This window comes from Anopheles marshallii, chromosome 3, assembly GCF_943734725.1.
Source record: "Anopheles marshallii chromosome 3, idAnoMarsDA_429_01, whole genome shotgun sequence".
Taxonomy (NCBI): domain Eukaryota; kingdom Metazoa; phylum Arthropoda; class Insecta; order Diptera; family Culicidae; genus Anopheles; species Anopheles marshallii.
The window spans coordinates 47,769,918-47,792,623 of NC_071327.1; the positions used below are offsets into that span (position 1 = coordinate 47,769,918).

General features: G+C 42.8%; 2 protein-coding genes across 2 annotated transcripts in view; both read left to right on the plus strand.

The window, feature by feature from the left end:
• The first annotated feature begins 323 nt into the window (after positions 1–323).
• Positions 324–2,350, plus strand: LOC128714161 (3-ketoacyl-CoA thiolase, mitochondrial). Its single transcript, XM_053809036.1, has 5 exons — positions 324–342; positions 959–1,392; positions 1,471–1,776; positions 1,851–2,206; positions 2,269–2,350. Exons 1-5 carry the CDS (start codon positions 324–326, stop codon positions 2,348–2,350), a joined length of 1,197 nt encoding a protein of 398 aa, XP_053665011.1.
• A 15,916-nt stretch (positions 2,351–18,266) lies between these two features.
• LOC128713623 (uncharacterized) overlaps positions 18,267–22,706 on the plus strand; it is a 48,894-nt gene continuing 44,454 nt past the window's right edge. The window contains exon 1 of the mRNA XM_053808485.1: positions 18,267–18,808. Coding sequence (XP_053664460.1) covers positions 18,267–18,808 — 542 coding nt within the window. The remainder of the gene's footprint in view (positions 18,809–22,706) is intronic.

The following is a 22,706-nucleotide window of genomic DNA, read 5'->3' on the forward strand; positions in this document are numbered from 1 at the left end:
AAAAGGAAGATGATAAACATCCCAATCTGCAAACAAGCGGGAAAGAGAGCGATACTGTTCCCCGGTATCTGTTCGCAAATTAAAAAAATAAAAAACAGAAAAAGACATTACTATCGGCCGTAAATAATAGGACCTACCGTCGTTTCATTGCTGCTCCATTTGCTTTCGCTGCAAGTTACAACGGTTGTGTATACCGAGATCGGTTGTAATTTGTTGAAATCGTATTAGATAACATAACTTTAATTTACGTTTTTATTCTGTGCAATAACGTATCTTTTTATCTGTGTGTAAAGTTCATTTAACCCCGTCATCACCCTTCAAAAATGGCAGCACTAACTAAAGGTAAGGTCGGCATCTATACGACAACTAACGCCTTATAGGAAACGATTAATAACATAAAACACAGTAGAGAATTATAATTTCCATGTCAAATCGTTTTAGTTGAGAAGTTTCCACTATCTTGACCGTGTCTTTCGTTTTGGATGGACTTTGATCCTTCGTATCATTCAGCATCACTGCCGGTTCAAAGTCCGATCTGATGACGTAGTGAAAGCAGCAACTCTTTTGCCCATCCTGTTGCATATTGGGACATTCTTTTACCGCGTTGATCGTTTGATCTACAATTTCGGCAAGGTTTCAAGCGTAATGTCCTCAGTGTCAAAAATTGCTTCAGTAAACGCATGACTTGTAGAAACATCCATTCTAGAGCTCATTTATCACCATCAAACAGTATCAAACAACACGCGAATAAGGCTCTCGGACAGGTTGATAAGGAAGTGGACCCATTTTTTCTGTCTAACCATCACCCGCACGGTGATGCTGATAATCCTGATAATGATACTACCTCTATCGATAGTACAACGGTGTGTTGCTTGTCAGCAATATGTCCGTGCTTGTTTTGCCCACAATTTGTACACTGATCGTGATCTTCTTATCTGCTTTGCCCCTCCCCCATCAGGAGTTTTCATTGTAGCGGCCAAGCGTACCGCTTTCGGCACCTTCGGTGGAGCTTTCAAGAACACCAATGCAACGCAGCTGCAAACGGTTGCGGCTAAGGCAGCCCTCGATGCGGCCGGTCTCAAGCCGGATCAAGTTGATTCCGTCAACATCGGCCAAGTGTTGGTGCTTTCGTCGACCGATGGTGCTTTTCTACCCCGGCACGTGTCACTCGGCTGTGGCATTCCGATCGAGCGGCCAGCTCTCGGCGTGAATCGTCTGTGCGGTTCCGGGTTCCAGGCGGTGGTTAATGGAGCACAAGACATACTTGTGGGTTCGGCACACATCTCGCTCACCGGCGGAGTTGACAATATGTCCCAGACTCCGTACACGCTACGAAACAGTCGTTTCGGTATTCCGTTAGGCACAAGCCCTGCGTTGGAAGATGCACTATGGGTAAGTCGAGATAGGAAAAACACTATGTTGATAACTTTATATGTTGATGCCTATAATCGTTATGCCCGTTTATTCTAGACCGGTCTGACTGACTCTTACTGCAAGCTTCCGATGGCACTGACGGCCGAAAATCTCGCCGAAAAGCACAAGATTCCTCGTGAGAAGGTGGACGAGTTTGCTTACCGTTCGCAGCAGCTTTGGAAAAAGGCAAATGATGAGGGTGTATTTAAGACGGAAATAACTCCGTTCAAGCTAAAGGTTAAGGGAAAGGAGGTTAATTTTGCCGTCGATGAACATCCGCGTCCACAGACCACACTGGAAGGATTGACGAAGCTTCCATCGCTGTTCAAAAAGAATGGTGCCGTTACTGCAGGAACTGCTTCGGTAAGATTAGCTCGATCAGCTGTAGAAGTTCTTTTTAAATTATTTTTCAAAAAAACATTCAATGTTCATTTCAGGGTATTTGTGATGGTGCGGCGGCAGTTGTGGTCGCTTCGGAGGAAGCGATCAAAAAACACAACCTAACACCGTTGGCACGATTGGTAGCGTACAGTACGGTCGGTGTGCCACCGGAGATTATGGGCATTGGCCCAGTACCAGCTATTCGCAACGTGCTGAACGTGGCCGGCCTCAAAATGGATGATGTGGATCTGTTCGAGATCAATGAGGCGTTCGGCGTGCAGACGTTGGCTTGCGCGCAGGAACTCGGCCTCGACATCAACAAACTCAATCTAAATGGTGGTGCAATCGCACTGGGTCATCCACTTGGCGCTTCCGGATCGCGTATTACTGGCCATCTAGTGCATGAGTTGAAGTAAGTATGCTAACTTTATTTAATGGACAAATACAATTTTCATAATCTGTTATCCTATCTAGACGAAAGAACCTCAAACGGGCCGTCGGATCGGCATGCATTGGAGGAGGGCAGGGCATTGCACTGCTGCTGGAAGCTGTTTAGTAGAAGCGCAAACACTAACAACTTACCTCGGAAAGAGCAATTGGAAACGTACCTCAAAACAAAGTTTGTTTATTTTGCTAAAAAAATAAGTTGAAAAAAGATTGTTTGTAGTATATTTAAGAATCTTCAACGAGTAAACAGTGCATTTTTGTCTTAAACATAGAAAACAGTATAATTCATTGCTATATTGAATTTCATATGGGGAACGGGATTTTAAGCTGGATAATGGATAATTATCCATTTCGGGTTTCTTCCGAACATGCAGTCAATCGTGAGCGACGGCACGCGAGCAGTTTATGAATACATTATTGTAAAGGAAGCACCCTCCACGTAAATCCAATAGACATTATGCATAGTCAATAATGTGATCGCGTTAGTAGAAGATGTGTGCTTTGCTGTTTAATGCAATTTGACAGAAATTGGTTCATGAAAACAAACCATATAGCTCTCAGTATGTATGGAAGTCAATATTCCTGCACCGGTTTATGAAATTATTCCCTATTCTGTGCTTCAAAAATTGTGATCTTGATTTTTTTATAACAATCGTTCATACATGCTCATCTGTTCGTCCAGTCTGGGCCGATCGGGATCATTAACCGGTGTTTCGTGTCAGTCAACCAGGCTGATAAATTAGTGCATACGCATTAAAAGAAGAAGCAAACGCGACTATACGGACTCACACAGATACATGAAGTAAGCAAGACCAAAGAGGCTTGAAAGAAAACACTTTTGCTTTCGTTTGAGTTCTGATTTATCTCGTCGGCGATCGCCGAGCGCTCGATCGCACGCAGAAGTACTCAGGTTTTGCTGATTTTTCTCATCATGCTCTGGTGAGAGAGCATCGACGCCCGAGATATCGCTCACCGATCTTAAGGTCTGTTATGAGAAGATGCGTTGTTTGCAGAAACGGTTTTGCAGACATTCCCCTATGAGGGTAATTCCCGTGGGGGAATTATATTGTTATATTGTCAGGTTGTAAAAAACAAATAGATGTTTTTTTTGTTTTTTTTTTCGAAAATCCAAATCTTATAATCTTTTGGCAATGAATTCAAATCAATTCAACTCGATAAATAACGCACGAGTAAGATTAATCTCATTCATTCATTCTTAATCAGTGCGGACTTAACTAATTAAAACGCATTTTTCTCAAAACATTGTTTCTAAATCCCGGATAACGTAAATTTATTTGTACAGATATTTATCTATATAATATCTTATTATATCTCGGAGATATTCTTCGGAGAAAATAATTATTTTAGAGTTTAATTTCACCTTTTGGCTATACTTTACCGCAAAGTACAAATCTAATGTTCCGAATTATGAATCGTTTAAAATTTACACTAATATACACTATCTGTCAAGCGGGCTGCTCATATGTTCAAAAAAATTAGTGCGCGTTCGGTAGTTAGATACTACCGGGACAGCGAACGGGGCAACCTACTTCAAGGAGTATTTACAGATGGGTTTGCTTCCTCGGTAGAAGCAACACGAGCACCCTGCGCTCTTATGGTTTGCTCTAGTTTCGTGTGTGTTTCGTGAAAAAAAAAATCTGGTGCCTGCATAGGAATCCTCCAAGCGCATTGGAACTACCGCAAGTACCGGGCTATTTTAAAGCATCCACTATAGAAGAATCCCAAAGTACTATCCCGATATGACAGTAATATTAGGTTTATTTCTTGGTATACATTAAAATCCTATGAAATCCCATTCTACTTAGTCAATCTTTTAATGCCTGAGATCGGAATCAGTGGAAGATGATTGGAAAGCTACTAAGTACCTTCATTGACCAGTAGAAGCTGATTGATCTGAGTAGATCTTTCATAAATTTATGAATTCAATGACAGAAATCAATGCAACTTTATGACATAATTAAAGAGATAATTGCTGAAAACTCATAAAAGAAAGCAATGTAAACAAGTTTCTTACATGATACATGATATATGATACTACCAACAACAGCAACACTTTCCGCGGACCGACAAGAAACGTAAAACCACAGCGGAGTGGGATCACGCATCGCCAACCGGCTCTGCGCCAGGTGAGAGAAACTAAGCGGCTAAGAGCGCAGTTTCAGTGCTTTTGGCCGGAGCCGGTGGGATTGCGCACGCCATATACGAGCCCACCATTTGGCCGTTTTGGGGACGACCGTGGTATCGCGTTGCGTGTGCTATTGTTTCTCGCCAGTCGCTTCGTTACCGTCGCATAGAGCGTTGCAAACTTTCGGCGGCATTATCGGTGCTGCACGGTGCAACACCCGGTTCGATCTTTTTCGCGTTTATCGTGTGGTTTATGTGTTGAATGGTTAATTTATGTATTTTTCCGCGCTTGTGCATTATGTGCTTAGTTGAATGATTTCTTAGCGGTGACATCGGTGAGTTCATGTGAGTGTGTGTGCGTTTGTGTGCATCCGTGGGGAAAAAGTGATCAACGCGCGAATGCAACCAGCGCGAAAAGCAGGTATTAAAATGCATCTTTTATTGCACACATAAAATAAATTTGTGTTCGGTAGCAAGGTTTTAAGAGCAGCAGCAATCAAAACCAGTGCTGCTTGCTTTGATGGAGAAAACCTCACTCAGATACAGGACGAGCACCATCATACGATCTTCTTCATCGATCTTTCATTTTGTGTGATCCGGTTTCGTGCGCCATTGTGATCAGAAGTAAAAAGAAAAAAAACGTAAAATGGTCGACTTCTGGGGTGTGTGTGTGCGTGTATGTCCTGAGACCACATGTAATTATAATCCGTGTTGCGTTTACTGTTCCGTCACCATTGCGAGTAAGATCCGCATAACCTCGCAAAAAAGGGAATCCTTTTGTAGGATTTGGTTCGGGAGCTGTGATCATTAATTAAGGAAGGGATTATTATCAGTGTATTAATTTTTGTTCGATAATTTTCATTGTGTGACTTTTAAAATCATCCTGGTAAAAAACCCTCGCAAGCAAAGAGCACTTTTTACGGTGTTGCATTTCACACTTCTGCAGACTACTGGGAAATGCACATTTAACGGAACGGAAAACGGAAATCATGCGTGCTGGTGTGCGTACGTTGCACGTCTGAACGTGTGAGCTATCGGGGGAACACGTGGAACGCCGGGGGTGTGGACGGGGAGTTTTCGCTGCCCGTGAATTTAGCCGTGAGGATGATCGTAGGAGGAAATGCAACGCGCGTTTTCGGTATTTTTTTTTTGTTACTGCCGTTGTTGTTAGCCCATGATAGTGTAGTGAATTTGTTGAGCGAACAAGCGAAAGCGAAAAACAAATAATAGAAAATGCCCCCCAACACGGCAAGAAAATGGCTGGTGAAGTGCAGTGAAGTGGCGTGCCAAAATAAATAGAAATAAAACGAATTGTACTAGCTGTGTGTGTGTTTGTGAGGTAAAAAGAAAGCAAATGAATGAAGAAGGCCAGGTGACGATAAACAATACCAGATTAGGAAAGTTTTGAAAACAAAGCTTTGGAAGGAAAGGGAAAGAAAATACGTAGAAAAGCCCAAACAAGAACAAACAATGAGATAAAAAATCAATTGCAGAAGAAAACCAAACAAACAAACAAATCCTTTTTGCATCAGCCCTGTGCGATAGTGCAGCTTAAAATATAGGTAAAAAGCACAACCTAACAACGGCAGCGAATAATGAATAATCTATATATAATGAGTGCAGCTGGAAATTGTATGTGCCGTTCGCCCGGGCAGCCAACGTTTAGCTTTACGAGCTTCGAATCAGGGACTGATCTGGATTGCGAGCTTTGGCTTTTCCGATTAGGGGTGGAATTTTCCCAACCACACATACCGTTGCATACCGTACGCGTCGAATGTGGCGGAACGGTCCAGAAAGGCGAAGGTGGTTAAAACAAAACGTGTCGGAAAGAACTGATTTCTTCGATTCCATTGAGAACCAGTGATGAAATGGGAGTAGCAAAAGTGTTGGCCCAAAAACAACTGGAAACAGCCGGTATCGAAAAAAGGTTTCCATTTAATATAACTCCTGGTTTGAAGCCAGGGAGTTCGCGTGCCGTCCCGATTCGCTGGCTGTTGGATCCGTTTGAAGACGTGCGAGTGAAGCAAACGCACCGTATCAGCTGGTGTTGCTCGGGGGATAATTAGTGCTTATTAATTGCTGGGGATGTTTATGATTGACTTAGTGCTCCTAATGTGTTGTTAGAGCTTTAATGCCACTATCGGGGCGGGGAAAAGATTTACAGTTGGCCAGTTATCAGCCGGATGGTTCTTTGCGTGAATTTTGGTATCGTTTCCCGGTTCAGGGAAAAGAGAACGTCGTGAGCTGGAGTTAATCCTTGATGATTAAATTTGCACCATATTTCTCCTCAGGGTTGACGAACATGCCTACAAACACACAAACAGCCATCGGGTCAGATGTTCAGGGCGTAGTGATTTATACTGGCTGGCTATTAATCTGAAACACGGTTTGCCGTGTGGCAGAAGATCATAAATTTTCTCACCGATTAGAGTATGCTGGGTCGATTGATGCAGCTGGGCTGAGATGGACCATTTAGAAGGATGTCATTCGACACCGATCAACTCGATCGTTAACATTAAGGATGAACTTATGGATTTTGTACCTTTTTATTATTTTTGAAGAAGATCGACAAAAGTGATTTTTTTCTTTTATATTTTTTTTATGATGAACTTTTCAAACATTCCTTTTTATTTATATTTACTATATAGTGAACTTTTCGATTGATTGGTTATAAATTAATGTGTTTTTTTTGTAAAATCTTGTTCATTTGTTTTGGAATATTTCTGTTAGTTTTTTGAATTTCTATTCAAATTATAAATTTAAAGAATATTTAATGTACTATTATTACTTTATACAGACTGTACTTTATACAGATTATTACTTATACTTTTATTTTGTTTTGATAATTTTATTTTATTTTATGAACTTTATTTGTGCTTTTGAAATTATGTTGGTACAATTTGGTTGTTTAAATTTAACCAAAACACAATTATAGTTAAAAAATAACAAAATATAATTCTAATTCTACAAATCGTATACTGTATCTATAGACGGTTCTTCCTATAAGCGGACCGAGCGGCCGCGGAGGGCCCCGAGTTGAAGAAGATGTGAAAGCATTACATTCCGATGTAATTTTTTGAATAGTATTTTTTGTGCACACACAAACAGTGCACTCAAATGTTGTTTGATATAAATATTGAAGATTGTACTTGGCCTGTTCGTGAAAAATTAATAGGCGCTGGTTTATACAATAAACTTGTTAAGCAGTGTAGATCTAAAGCTTAAAGACCATAACGAGCAGTATGGTTGTAATACGAAATGTTTAAATTTGTGAGGATTTCTGAAGGTAAGATTTTTTATCAAAAACTTGCGTGAACACATAAATAATTCCTTTCATACTCCAAAGCTTGCGAAAAATTTGTTAAAGGCATTAAAACTAACAGAGATGTGTTAACATTGTATGAGTAATTTTATGAATTTATTATCTTTTAATATGGCAGAAGTACGGTCATTCTTTGCAATTAAATTAATTCAGAAATATTGGAGACATTTAACAACATTAGAAAATTGAAAGATACATTAAAAACTGATATGATTTATTTATTTATTTTCAAGTATTACTGTTATTAGATTGCATATATAATGGGAGACGGTTAGGGGCCCCATTAGGTACCACCACTTGGGGCCCCGAAAAGGGTAAATTCACCTCTGACTGTATCACGCAGAACTATTTAATACCTTCGAAAATTGGCACTGTTTATTAGCTCGTTTTGCCTATTTCATGGTGATTAGTGGCGATGATTTTAAGACTGAACACTTTTGGATGTTAATCTCTTTGAACTTATATCCAGCGCCACTACTTGGGTTGACCACATTTTCGGCCACCTTAAGCTGAAATAATAAAAATAAATAAAGTTACCACACGGAAACTGTAGCGAACCTTGTCAACCGGGCGATAGATTTTCTCAGCTTAATTTGATCTGTGTACAGCGTAGCGGTAGAGGACTTTGGTTTGACGTGTCCAAGTTCCGGTGACCCTGGGCTTGAAGCGGATGGATAAGGTAAAGTTTCATATTTTATTTTCGCACTTTACTCTGCCACCGGTGACACCTTGTGGTTCGCATAAATTGCAACCGAAAATTGCTCTAGATTTTATCTACCGAATGCCGACAGGGGGACACTTCCTTCCCAATTTGTCACTCGAAGTGATGTTGGCTTTCTTGCATAAAGGTAGAAGTTTGATTAACGTTATAGAAGGTATAACGTAAAGGTGAAGAATTGCATAACATTAGGAACTAGCGTCGATTCTGAAGGATGTTTGCGGTGTACTGTCTGATATTTTAAGCGACACAATTAATTAACAAATTTATGTGCGATTGATTTGTTTCGATTGTTGTGTTCTGCAGTGGGTCACACGTTTTTAATAAAATATTTATTGTTTCCGCTTTCTGGAAGTTTCTACAACAAGTGTTTCTTTGAATATTATAAAAATTGAAACACATTAAATTTTCGTTGTGTGACCTAATTCGCAATTCGGACAAAAAATAGCTCTTCGCATTTCGTAAGCAGATGTCGTAACGATTTTAATTTAGCTTGAACAGGAATATTTTCTAGTGTTATCATTGGGATTTTTTCTATCTTTTGGTTGACGTGTTAGTTGGTGTGGACACCGACGCCGGGAACGCCGGGTACGACGCCTGCTGCAGTATTTTAGTGACCTTCAAGGAGATTATCCATTACGGATCCTCTCCGTAGGGTTAATCTTATGAGAGTCGATTCTTGATTCGAATTACTCCTTACGATAGAATCATATGAATGAGTCTTCACAAAACACTACTGGGAATCGTCATTGCAACCATTTGAACTATAGCCAAAAGATATCGAACGAAGTATTTTCTATAGTTAATCTGAGGTTTATTGAAGATTTCATATTGTCATAGATTGGATTTATGCTGTAAATAAAAAAAGAGTAGATTTATTGAATAGTCCAAAACGTCCGGTAATATATGGATTCCTCAGCCATACCTGGAGAAGATGCCTTGTGTTTGGTGGGACCAACAGCGTGTAGTCTATTATGAGCTGCTACAACCAATATCACATTGCGAGGAGAGGCTCGAAAAAGTTATTCCACGGCATGACAATGCTCTCAACGAATTGGGAAGCTTTACTCCGTTGCCATCCGTTGTAAGGCACGGTAATTCCTTTTTGTTCAGTCGATTTCAATAATTATCAGGAATTTTTGAAATATGGATGAAAATTTATTGTGACCAAATAGTCGATCTTTTTTGTATCAAGATCCTTGAAAATCCTAAGAGATTGGTAAAAGTTATTAGAGGAAAATATGTTGAGTCAAGTTTTAAAAGCCAATTGCTCTTACAGCGTTGACGAATAACGTTTAAAACCAGCACGAACTTATTTATACTCCCAATATTTGATATGATATATGCCTTCGTAATGTGATACTGTTTAGAAGGACAAGTGCATTTCGATTCGTTTCAGTATTAATTTTGGTGTAACGACTTCTAATACCAAACTTTACGTTAGTTACTGTAAAACGTTCTCCTTGAGATTGTAATATTTTTAAAGCTCTAACGTTTGCTACCGAATCAGCCCTTCTTTTCGTGGTGCTTTTTCATCCACTTGCTGCCATTTGGGAAGTGGGGCGTTACACCTTCAGATTAATGAAATCTTCCAAGATGCACGATGTGGTTCCAGTTCGTTGCTCGCTCACTAACTAATCACTTCAGTGCTCCAATGGTCTCAAGTCTGGCCATCAAACGCAATGTACCCCTAGCTTTTCCGAACCGCTTGGGATAAGAAACGTTGCCGGTTCTCTCCGGTAAGGCATCGACTCATGACTGGGCGTCTTGGTTAGCTGTTGTTGTTTGGGTGAACTGTGTGTGTGTGTGGACGGTTCGTGCGATGTAGCTGTTGCGAAAAGCAACCCAATATCGTGTTGATGTGGCGGGACTACACCGACGATACGCAATGCCATACTGCAATTTAACCGAACGGAAAAGAGCAATGCGGGAGCACCTCGAGCAAGTGGAGTGGATTGTCGAAGAACAAAGCTGGTGTCGATAGAATGGTCCCACCCCAGCGAGTGATAGAGCCAGTTGTCCACCGCCCGGCCATTTGTTTCGGGCAACACCGGTGGTACGTAGGGATGATTTATGCGCCCTGTTTTAGTGCCCTCTCGGTACGGTTTCGGGTGGTGGACGCGCTACGTACGAACGGATCGTATTCTGTGAGCATTCGCTTTTGGCGAAACGAGATGCGACCACAGATACTCGCACTACTGCTGTGGTTAATGCGATTGGTTAGTAGCGGGTACGGAAAAACTGGGGACCACGGGCGGTGCTGATCGAGTTGAACTTCGCGACTTATTGTGCAAAGTAATGCAGTAACATTAACTCAAAAAATGCTACGGAAATATTTACGCTCATGGTAGAACTTGCACAACACTATTTACTGGTTATCTTGTTTTGTAGTAACGCGTGAGAGAACATGTTTATGATGCAGAACGTTTGGGCAGCTGAGGTGGAAATGGTATGAAAATGTAATCTTATTTAAAATTACGCTTAGAAATGCTTTAAAAATTAATTTTATTTGAATAAATGAAGGCTTTTTAATGAAAATTATAAAACAATAACGAACATCTAATCATATGTGCTTAAACAAATCTCATGAAAAGCTGTGATCCCAATTTTTTTGAGACTTAAAAAGCATGATTATTTTGTGATTTATTTCCATTATGAGGTAATATACTGGTATATATTGAAAAGTACTTGAGATAAGTCCCAAAAAAAGCTCTAACAAATATATGAAATTAGTCGATCTTATGACAACTCAGGAGCATTAAGAAAAAAGCGAGAAGACGCAAATAAACTTAAGTCTAATTGGTATGATTTCAGGTAATATTACTTTAATAATACCAATCATACACAGCATGGTTGGTGAATTAATATTTCTAAATTATAAATCATTTACAACATTGGAAAAAATAAATAAACTAAAGGTCAGCTTTCTTCACCTTATGTTGATCTTTCAGCAATATGCATGCTCTACAGTCGGTTGAAATACAACCTTGAGATGGCAGAAAATCCAAAAGCTGCCGGCGCCATTGCTACATTTATTTGCACTCCATCATTTATTGCCGAACGGGTAGCAATATAAATTGGCATAATGTATCTGCACGCCATTCAAATTTCTTCGGTGCCTTGTTCCGGACAGTTGGATCGATTACGGTGGAACATGATAAAGGAGAAGGAAATAGACAAAAAAATGAACAACACCCCATTTAAGACCACCGTTCGATGGCGTAATGAGAAATGCTCCAAATTTTAACATTTCGCCTCCGGTCTTTGGCAACTCGAGCAGGCCGTCCTACCGCTGACTACTTTCACTTTCGGGAGGGTTTTATTTTAATGCTGGTTTTTGCAGATGTTATTTTTGTGCGCGGGTGAGCATTACCTTGCGACTTTACTCGGCAGCTGCATTCGTCTGGTGCACCGGCAGTGCTTTCACCGCTGGATGCTGGAGAGATGCTTGAGGGATGTAGTTGTCTTGAGAGAATTCAGACAGGATCGGCACGCAAACGATGTTCGTGTTGGTGGCAGTAAGCGGTGAACCACGGAGTCCGAACAACGGAGCCCAAACATTCCAATCACGATCCTAAGCTACCTAAGTGCAGGCGGCTGTCGATCAATGGTACCGAACGGATCAAATGGCATACCTCGAGGGGTTTTTAACCGTCTACCAGTTTGTCGGTGGATTGATGGTCGGCTCAACTGTGTGCGGGGCAAACCTTTTTGCGAAAAAAGCTAGGACGTGCTTCCCGAACGAGTTGAGTCGTCAGTGATGCTAATGCTCCTGCGGCAGCAGCCTCCAATCGGTAGGCTTACAGGGGGCATCAGCCCAGTAGATCGTTTTCCGACCATTGTGCAGCAGCGTGCATAAATTTCGATCGTTAAACAGCTCTCGAACGGTTCTCGGACGAATGATGGTTGGGTGGAACTGAAGTGGAATGCAGAAATTTACATCTCAATAAACAAAACCGTCACGTCAGACGGCAAAGATGTCCGTTCGCAAAGCTCTGCAAAATAGAGGGGGCGTTGGTGTGTAGGGTCAGGAATGACCAACAGCTTCCATAGGTCGGCCCGGGTTGGGTCCGAGGTTGACGAGACCTCTGCAGCCTTCTTGTGCAGCATTGCGACGACCTCCTCCGGGAAGATGCGTAACGTCTACAAACAACGTCTGTCCCTATGCCTGTCGGATCATCGCCCGATCGAGCCCATCGGGATGTGGGAAAACGTATTGGAGTATTGTTTACGTGCGCTTACATGCAAATCAACCGTCGGCATTATTGCGCAACGATTCGGCAATGGATCGTTTGCTGCAAACGATTACCAGCGGCTACTTACTACTGGTAGATGCCGGTCGGTTTTACCTTAGCGTTGTTTAATGACCCGTAGGACACATCGAGGAGGGTGGCGCTGAAGTAGCGTGGTCATTGAGACACGCTGACATTGTAATTAATTAAGTTCCCATTACGCTTGCGCCCATCGTACCCATGTTTGACATGGGATGGTTACGTGGGTTTTACCAACAAACATGCTTCCTTTTTCTGCAAGGATAAATCGAATCGAAATGAGCGATTCGCAGAATGAATTTAGCGTGTGGTGGAAGTTTCTTCTTGCCACATTTACCGTGCCAAAACCTCATTCCGCGATGAGCGTATTAAAAATTGATTTTATTTTGTCACCAGCTCAAATATTATTGTTCGTATTAAGTGTATTACGCCTTATTTGGAGCGTCGCTTGTTGCGGGCAGTATTTGCACCAGTTTCTACTGATAGCCGTAGTAAATTGGATCAGTTTTCATTAGTTCGCAGTTCCTCCAAAACTGGAGCACTTTCAATGAGTTTGACCTTATTTTCACTTTAAGATAGCGATCTTGATGACAGGAATGCCAGGATGTGTGGTGGTTAACGAGGATGTCCTTGTCCTGGTGACGGTTGCATTGGGGGTGTTAATATGGCGCCAGTTGCTGGTGAACTTTCGGAAGTCTTGAAGATAGGGGAACTGTTGTTGCAATTATTTTTGATGTCGTTTTGGGCAAGGTGTCACAAGATCCCAAACTGTAAAAAGGTAATAATGTAAAGAGTATTACAAGATATCATTTATACGATATATAGAGTTTTGGACGATCTTGACGATGATGATGTTGATGATATGTTCAAGATTGGAGAACATATGGCATAAACGTTTCATAGAAGGAGTTACATTTCATTAATTGGTTATCATAATATCTCCTTGATCTGTGAATTGAAAGATGAATTGAAGATTGGTATGTTTTAACTTTAAAATGTGTATAACCGGCGAGAGATATAACAATGACAATAACAATCTCAAATTTTAAAAGCTCTTATAGGATATCCTGAAAGATCCTGAATGCGTAATCTTTCTTGGTTGTCTTTTTATTCGATCTCCGGAAAGATGTGCTATTAAACCAATTAGAAACTCTCACAAGAGGATCAATGTCATGATGCCTTCTGCTATAATTGCTTATCGGGTGTCATCGGGTCCAGTTTTTTCTTCGTAGGTCCAAGGTTGGGTATCATCTTCTTGAACGCCTTCGAGCAGAACTGTTTGATATTTTTGATGATATCGCATGAAGATAGTGTGCGAGATTATTTATTTTCAATCTGGAAATAAATTAAATATTTCATAATAATTGTTGGAATCCCATACAAATAGTCTTAAGGACCTTGAGGACATGGTACTTTTTAAGAATATAATATGAAATATATTACCCTAAACAGTCTGGTACCACCTGCACACCACAGAGTCATGAATTTGCACGCACTCTGAGTCTAAGGTCACTTGAAAACTTCCATCCACTCCGTTAAGGCTTCATTCATACTTGTACCTCAAGCCGTACCGGTTGCATCGATTGTGCAACATCCTCCCCGGCCTCAGAGGGAGGTAATGAGGTGTATGAAGATAGTAAAAAAAAGATACACAAGAAACTAACATAAATCTCACATGACAGGTAAAAATTTAAAGTTAAACCATTTTGTAGTTGGACCGTGGTTGCAAACGCCAACAGTCCCATACACACCTTGTGCACGATTCCCACCAACAACCCGACTAACTCGCCATGCGGGCTATTCTAGGTCAAACGCGATACGCCCCGGCCATTCCGGTTCGGGTTGCCCTCATACCCTCCGCGGGAGGAGGCCAGAAGTTCCAAGTTCAGTCACCCTTGGGTGGCACGCGGCCATGCTACCTGCAAGCACTGAAACTGAAGCAATAATTATCTAATACGAGTTGCTGCCCCTATTTTCACGGGTGCGGGAGGGCAGTAAATTTGGCTTAACCTGAACTTCACACCACATAGCGTGAGGGCCAGAGGTGGTGAAGATACGGCGAATCGGAGGGACCTCGACGGGCGCCCGTAGAAGATTGTTGATCGACCGATATGTGGTGATCTCTGGTACGGTCCACATACACACGGAGGATGGATGTAGGTTAAGCAGGTGGTCTGTCTACCACTTGCTGTGAGCAACCACCGCTCAGCTGATTGCCGCAGGGTGATAGTGCCGACGGCGGCCAAATAGAGAAAACACTCCAAAACATCGCTTCACGGCTAGCCCGAAGCCGTGTGGGGACGGATTTTGGAACCAGCGCCGGTTACTTCTGGAGCAATTTGGCGAAGGAAGAAAGCTGCACCTCCCATGGTATTGCTAAGGAGTTTTTTTTAACATTGTTGTTGCGATTTAGATGTAAATAGCGTTTGAAAAGGAAGGCAACCACCAATACACTTGAGATTGTTTCTTGTGAAGCGTTAAATTTAAATCGCCAGGGAGTGCACACTGGTTGGGGAAATCAATTTGCCTGAGATGATTTCGCAAGATCACCTCACCCAAGCGTGCCGTCGGACGGCCCTGTTTGGCAGCTGGAGCTGGTCAGATGACCCAAATCAATCAAAATATTGATTCTGATTACACCGACAGTGTAACGAGGCTCGTTCCGATGCGTCCCAGCAGGATTGAAATGGGTAAAGCGCGAAGAAGTTGCGCAACCTTTGATGGTCTTGTTCCAAAACGGCGACGCCACTTGGAAATCAAATTCGTGCCAATGATTAACGATGCTCGTAATTACATTATATTGTACTCGTGGATAAAAATGCTGATGCTGACGCCCTTACTGAAGACACCGTTTGGGTTGTGTGTTTGTGGGGAGTGTTCCAGTTTCCAAAGCATTAGATTTATCGGTCGGTGCCATCGGGCTGGTGTTGGAGCAAATCCCCAGCGATTAACTGCGTCGCATACCGCTCGGGGGTATCTTCAGACCACGGGTTTCGATCCAATAGCCAATCTGGCCCGTGGACGAGGGCAGTGACATGTTGTCGGTTTTATATTACAAACAACGGGACGCTTTGTGTGCGTCCACCCGACTTCCCGCTCCGTTGCGCCCGAACGTACACCCCAAACTGGTTCATTTAATTTTGGAGTGCAAAACCGTCGACTATCGATCAATCGATTGATCAGCAGCGAGTGGAACGTTTGTCAGCTCTCGGTGACCCACTCGGGTCCCGTGAGTCCTAGGAGCAGTTTTTGTGCGCTGCCTCGACGATGCAGTGTTTGCTTCGAGGGCTTGCGAAATGTTGCGCTGACCCAAATTCTCAACCGGCAGCAGCAGCAGCTCGCATGGGCTGTACCTTTGACCACCGGTTCGATCGACGAACCCGTCGGCGATAAAGTTATTGGCGTCGAGATTGGGCCATTTTCCATTTTCAAGTGGTAAACCGTGTGCTTGCGGCAGGTTAAAGGATAGGTGCACAGGTTAAGATCCCAGGGACTAATGGAGTGATTAGTGAAAGTGATCGCTTAAAGTAGGCACGTGCTGACACCCAGCCCTTACGGTTGCAAGAACCTGCAGAACTCCACCCAGCGCTGAGAAGCACAACGACGGGGAGAATTCCACACTCGGGAAACTGACCGTCTGTGGCGTCTCTGGGGAACTTTCGGTTCGGTTGTCTCGATCGAATGAGTGCACACCGAAACTAGGTTAGAGGTTTGTCTGTTCGCCACGTTGGTAGCTAGCCAGGTGAATGCTAACTGCAATTGGTTTGCCGTCTCGGTCAGTTGTCTACATCGGGCATCGAAATGCGTTCGCTTTCATCGGCCGCCGAGCCGAAAGACGTGGGTAAACTGATCGGACTGTCCACATGTGCACACGCGATGGACACTGGTAGGCAAATCAAGTGACACACCGTCGACCAACAGCTGCATTGAGGGGGAAAAAAAGAAGAACAATGTTTCGATCTAGCGAACTGAGATGGACAACATTCGATTGCACTTAGCACTGGGTTTGGGTATTTGTGGAACTTTGCAGACCGAATGCCAGCACGTTTGTAAAGTGCTAGTGTGAACACCGAATTGGTTGGCAAACAGGCAGGTAAATGGCAACATTTACAATGTTGTTATGTTTGCTGCTGGCAATCGGTAAAAGGGGCGTTCATTCGCTTACTCGCAACTCCAAAAATTTGAAGTTAAGCAAACAAGTGAAGGATTTGCGCGTGATCTAGCATAGCTTATGGCTTCGGTTGCTGCCCTTTTTGGGCACGCTGTGGCGTACGTAAATATTGGAAATTCTTGGAGCTACCGTGAAGCCAAACACAATTACCCAATTTTGTGCCTTTAGTACGGTTCCATTCTGGCATTTAAACATGTTAAGTGATGAAATTATGCGACCTCTTTAATACCGGAATGTACTTCCTGGAATGGCACTCATTAGGATGCTTTGCTAAATCACTCGATTGCACAGTCCATATAGTTGTTTCCGCTTCGGTGGCGCACCGTGGACGAGAGTGGGTCGTCGCTGGTGTCATTCCGAGCTGCTGGAGTGTTTTGAAGCGGGATATCTTTATGATTAGAGGATGCCCTTGTCCTTCGCTTCCAATTAGTAGCGAGGTTCGTCTAGCGAAGCGCACAAAATCGTAACCAAAATGATACGATTGTGATACAGCATCACCACTAATTGATGACATAATCATCGATGAAAGATGCCTCCAGTGTTGATTGGTGTGTGTGTGTGTGCGTGTGGGCTTGGCAGGACTAGCAGTGCCGTCTGTCTGTGCTGCACTTGCTTCGCCTGTCTCAGGTCTACACTTAGCAGAAGAGAACAGTTGCCAAGGAGAGTGGCTGATGAGCTGATCATTGGATTAATTATTATCACTGAGCTGTGAAGGTTTGGTTTGCGCGCATGCTGGTGATGATTGGTGGCTGGACAATGTTTCGCTCGATGGTTGCGATGATTAGCTTTGGCAGTCGAAGGAAACTAACAATTTTTAGACGATATTGAATCGCGTAATCCTGTGGCATTGTATATACCTTTTTTATTATGTTTAGATTAGTGTCGATTGATGAAGATATCTGTCGGAAGTGTGCTGCGATTAGTGTCAATGATAAATTGTGGTCTTTAGGACAATTCCAACGGACGGGTTGACGATTTAGCAAATACAATGAGTAAAAGCAGTGGGTCATAAGACAGAGGTAACCTTCATGAAATCTGGCATCTTCACTTTTGTGTTTGGTTTATTCTAGATCTTCATCCTTTTTCTCTTTCTTTTAGTTTTAAAAATTTATTTAATTTAAATAACACACTGCTTGTATATTTTCAGCCAGCTGTCAGCTTGTTGGGATTGATGCGTTGAATTTATGAAGGTTTCGTTTTTGGCACCAGCAAACAAAATAGCTTTATTACGCGATCATCGGGGCGCTTGATGCATCAAGTAGCATCACCCTTGGAACGCGCGAAGGCATTTTCATCCGTCGCATTTTGGCGGTTCATCGCTGAATATGACACACGCTTTGACGGGCGACTGTCAAAGCAACATTCTCACCGAACGGGTAGACGACTGACACACGTGCGATGCCCACGATGTCCTCCACGTGGATCGAGGAGCGGCCGGGCGACCACGGTGGAAGTCCGGTCGGGCGGCGAACATACCGCGAAAGCTCCGCGGAACCATCGGAAGCATTCAGCAACATCAGCAACCAGAGCACGGGTTCGGGTCGGTCGGGTGTGCGCCGATTCGGGGACATCTTTCGCAACCGGCTAAAGCTGGCCGGTGTGGCGGCGATGCGTACCTTCAACGAAAGTTTCCCGCAGGAGTGCAAGATACGCGCGGACGAGGAGAACGGTGTGCAGACACCGTCACCGAAGCTGCCAAAGGTTGGTGTGAAAAATGTCCGGGCGACGTCGTTTGATGCGCTGGATGCGGTACTAGTAAACGAACGGGCAATCGGAAGCCGGGATCGAACATTCACCGAGCGAAGCAATACGTTGGCGGGTAGTGGTCCCATTGCCGAAGGTACTACTGGTAGTGGTGGTGCTGCTGGTACTGCAGGTCTAAGATCGAGACGGAGTTCGACTATGTTCCGTCAGCGGACCGTACATCGTGCCACGAGTGGGTGAGTACTCTTTTTTTACATCTTCTTTAAGAAATCCGTCTAATTAGACACGTGCCCTCTATCTCTCGGTTAACCGCCCTTGTCATAACTGACCGAGGACAAAGCCATCCCCCTCGAAAGACGACTTTCGGTGACGATTTTTTGCCTTTCTATCCAACTGTACCAAATGCGCTATCAATTAACCCTCCAGTGGTATGGTCTTCACACAGTCGAAGGGCGCCACGAGAAGAACCCTTTCCCAAGGTTATTCCCCCGAAACACTGACGAGTCGCCGAGCTGCTCCAAAGTCGTTCGTCACTGATTGGCGTCTAGGTCGCTGAGTTTGTTTATGCAGCGCTACAGCACCCCATACAGACCCCCACAATGCACACTCATCTCCATGCCGAGAGTGGGGCTACATTTGGGGGGATGATAAATTGTTACATCGTTGTACTTGATCTTTTTTGCTTTATCCAGCCGTCTCCTTCGTGTGCTCGCGCCGCGGTCGGCGCACGATTCTAGCAGGACAATTAATTAATAAGGTCTACGATTGCTTCAGCGGCCCTTCAAGAGCCGGCCTGGCGGAGGTTAAGGCCGGAAGCAGGCGCTTATATTTACAAAGCGTTTCAATTTCAACAGGTTGCTTTCGATTAGGTGGTTGTTTGGTCCATTAATTGAATAAAGTCGTGACATGCCGGGGAGGTTGTTCGAGATGAATGTGGCATAAAGCAACAGCAACGGAACCAACAACAGAAAAGCCAAACAAATCGTACGCTATGCTAATTTCTCAGCTGATCCAGTGAAGCTCGGGATGACTATAATAGGTGTGAAATTCCGCGGTACGAGAATGTTGTCCATTCGTGGAAATGTTTGGGCCTGGGGAATGCGTGCTCGGTTTATCGTTTCGGGTGCAGTCTGAAAAGCGAAAGGCATGGACCGCTGATCAAGGGGGCTGGTGCTGGCAAACAGAGCGTCCCCGCTCCATATCATTCGGATTGATTTATTTGGGTTGATTCATGTGCTTATGTTGAGTTATTTTTAATCACTTTGCAATATGTTGCTAGCAGTTGTGAGAATATAACTTTTCTGTTGTTGGACAAGACACTTTTGGTCTAGGTGTACATTGGTCAATTTGTCTCGTGGTTTTATATGGCGATTTTGGGGTGTTGGTTAAGTAAATGCTTACATACCAGCATAATGTCACGAGCATAGGACCAAAAAATTATGTCCGGTAAAATAATTATTTCTGTATTTTACTATAAACATAATCACATTAAAGACCAAGCAATTTTGAGGAAAAAATATAAAATATAATTTATCAACTTTGAGGAAAAAATATAAAATATGATTTAATAGGGATTACAAAGCTTTGTCCGGTACCATCTGATGTTGAACCAGAATCATGGACCGATTAATCGCAAACTTGACCTTTATGTCAGAGCTTCGCGGTCAGCTTTTTAAACGACCAAACAATATGGCAAACTGGAGTTCCAAATATATTATGTCTCGATGGAGCGAATATGCTGAGCACGTCTCATCGACCACATCTGGCTCCTGTATAAGAGATAAGTAAGGTGAAATGGCTACTTCCATAAAGGAAATTACATTCAGGGAAAACATATTAATCAAACCAAAATGGTAAAATTCTTAAACAAATGAAATGTAATTTTTTCTCAAGAAATGTTTAAACGTCAAAAATAAAATAATGTCTTTTTTAATAAACTTGCTTGGCTTATTACCGACCTAAAGTCATGTTTCATAAAGCGACTATTATGTAAAAGAACATTGATTTCGTATCACTTTTACAACGTTATGTGATTCACACGTATGATCCACAATCGAAAGTAAAACATTTTGTATGATGACTCTTGCTGGTCAAGGGGATTTTAGTTGATTAACGAAATGAGCTCATTAATTATAAATATTAACCTCTCTCCAACTGTCACATAATCAAATGGATAGTTTTCCTTTATTTAATGAGTGCCGATTGTTAAGTAGGTTTGGGGTTTTAAATAGCTCACTCAGTGCTTTAACTAACAAACATTTTCCTTTCGCCATTAATGTTTGGCGAAGGGCATTAAACGCATAGTGAAATCGTGAATCTACACTCTCGAGAATGGCAATGCATGTATAAAGCATCCGATGAGTTGATGATGCTGCCCGATGAAACAGGGCAGAAGCTTTGCGGCCGGAAAATCCGCTTGTTTATAATGTTGCTGTTCCGCCCTCGCGCAGATGCAACCTTCACCCAATCGGTGAGCCGCGAAAGCGTGAAGATCACGATGACGATCGCCAACGAGGTCCGTGATCGGATCAAAGGCGTACCGCAAACGTGAAGGTCTCGCGACCTGGCTAGTCTCATTTGCCTCCGTAAACTCTCCACATGGCTTGGCGTGCGTCACGTGCACGCAAGGGTGGTTAGGAAAAAGGAAGGAAAAGACCACCCCGAAAAAAAAAGGTGTCCATATGTGTCGCTTCATCGCGATCGGGTTGAGTCGTTATGGATAGACGAATAAATATTCATCTGCCCGGCCTGGAACGAATTGAATTGCGGCATTGGGGTGCGACGCGATGCAATCGTGCTCGTTTAGTAAACGATTCGGTGCATTTGGGCGCTTCCAATTAGTCGAATATCATCCGTTTTAATGAGGTCCGCTGATCGCGATGGGATCGCAAATTTGCATGATGGTCCGATCGTGGCACGCGCCTATAATGAATCCTTTCGGTTCGGCTGGTTTGATGGAAAGTGTGAATGAGAACAGTATGCAATAGGTTCTCATGCTGGGCTAAAGGTGAATCATGCATGGTTGGTTTTCGTTCTGGTTTCGAGCCAGACGGTTGCCCTCCCAAAATGGGGCACTCACGACCGATCTGACATTCCCACCGGATATCGAAGGTTATATTTACATTGTCGAATCGAATGCGATTTTCAAGTCCGTGAAAATAAAACCGTGACGCGTCGTGCAGACGAGTTCTGGTTAGCTTCCCCCTAGTTTTTGGGTAGCGAATTGGTGCAAAAATTAGAAGGTTGCTATATGAGGTTTCTGCATGTGTATCATAACAACTCCTACACTCGATAGATCGAAAGACCAATCAGATTGGTGCCTTCCTGGTGCTCCTCATAAATACCATTAATTGATGCTTCCGAAATCTAGCTATAGCTGGCGAACGTGATGGACCGCGCGATTGGTCAATGGGTTTCCTTGGTATTTCGGTACCACAGTGTGGCGTACGGAGTCCTCTATCATTAAAGAATTGCAAAAGGTTATGCCTTTGATCAATGGTTGCGTGCTACTATGGTGTGAAGCGTATAGGTAATGCTTTCAATAGGAATTTTATTTACAAATAAAAACTCAAGAAAGTTCCTTTTGTATCATTTGAGAATTAATGTTGGTATTTAGCCTTAGTAAATATAGTAACTCTGAGACTATGAGATAATATTTTTTTAGTTATTCAAGAGGAAATTATTTTATCTACCATTATATCCCATTGATTTCCGAGAAGGAAACAAATTTGTATAAATATTTCTTCAACATACTTTAGATAGCTTAGAGATGGTAGCTCCCTTATCTGCACCATTTAAGAGACTAAAGATAAAATTCTTCTCATCCTTAGTGTTGTTTTTAAGAAAGTTGTAATATTTACAATTCCCCCAGTACACTCAAATGCATTGCAGATGCAGCGGCAAACTTTACAACATCGGCTACTGGAGGCAAATTCCATACTGGCTCAGCAACAAAAGTTCTTTCTATTACTTTCCTTTTCACGACAAAGAATTTCCGTCCGGCGTAGCTTCAAATTGGTTTCTTTGTGTCCATGACAGGCAATTTTTCTACTCCCAGCAGCGGAAATAACCTTCGGAAGCGGTGGCATTTGCGATATCGACGCATGGGTTGTAGGAAGCTTGTTTTGTGCACTA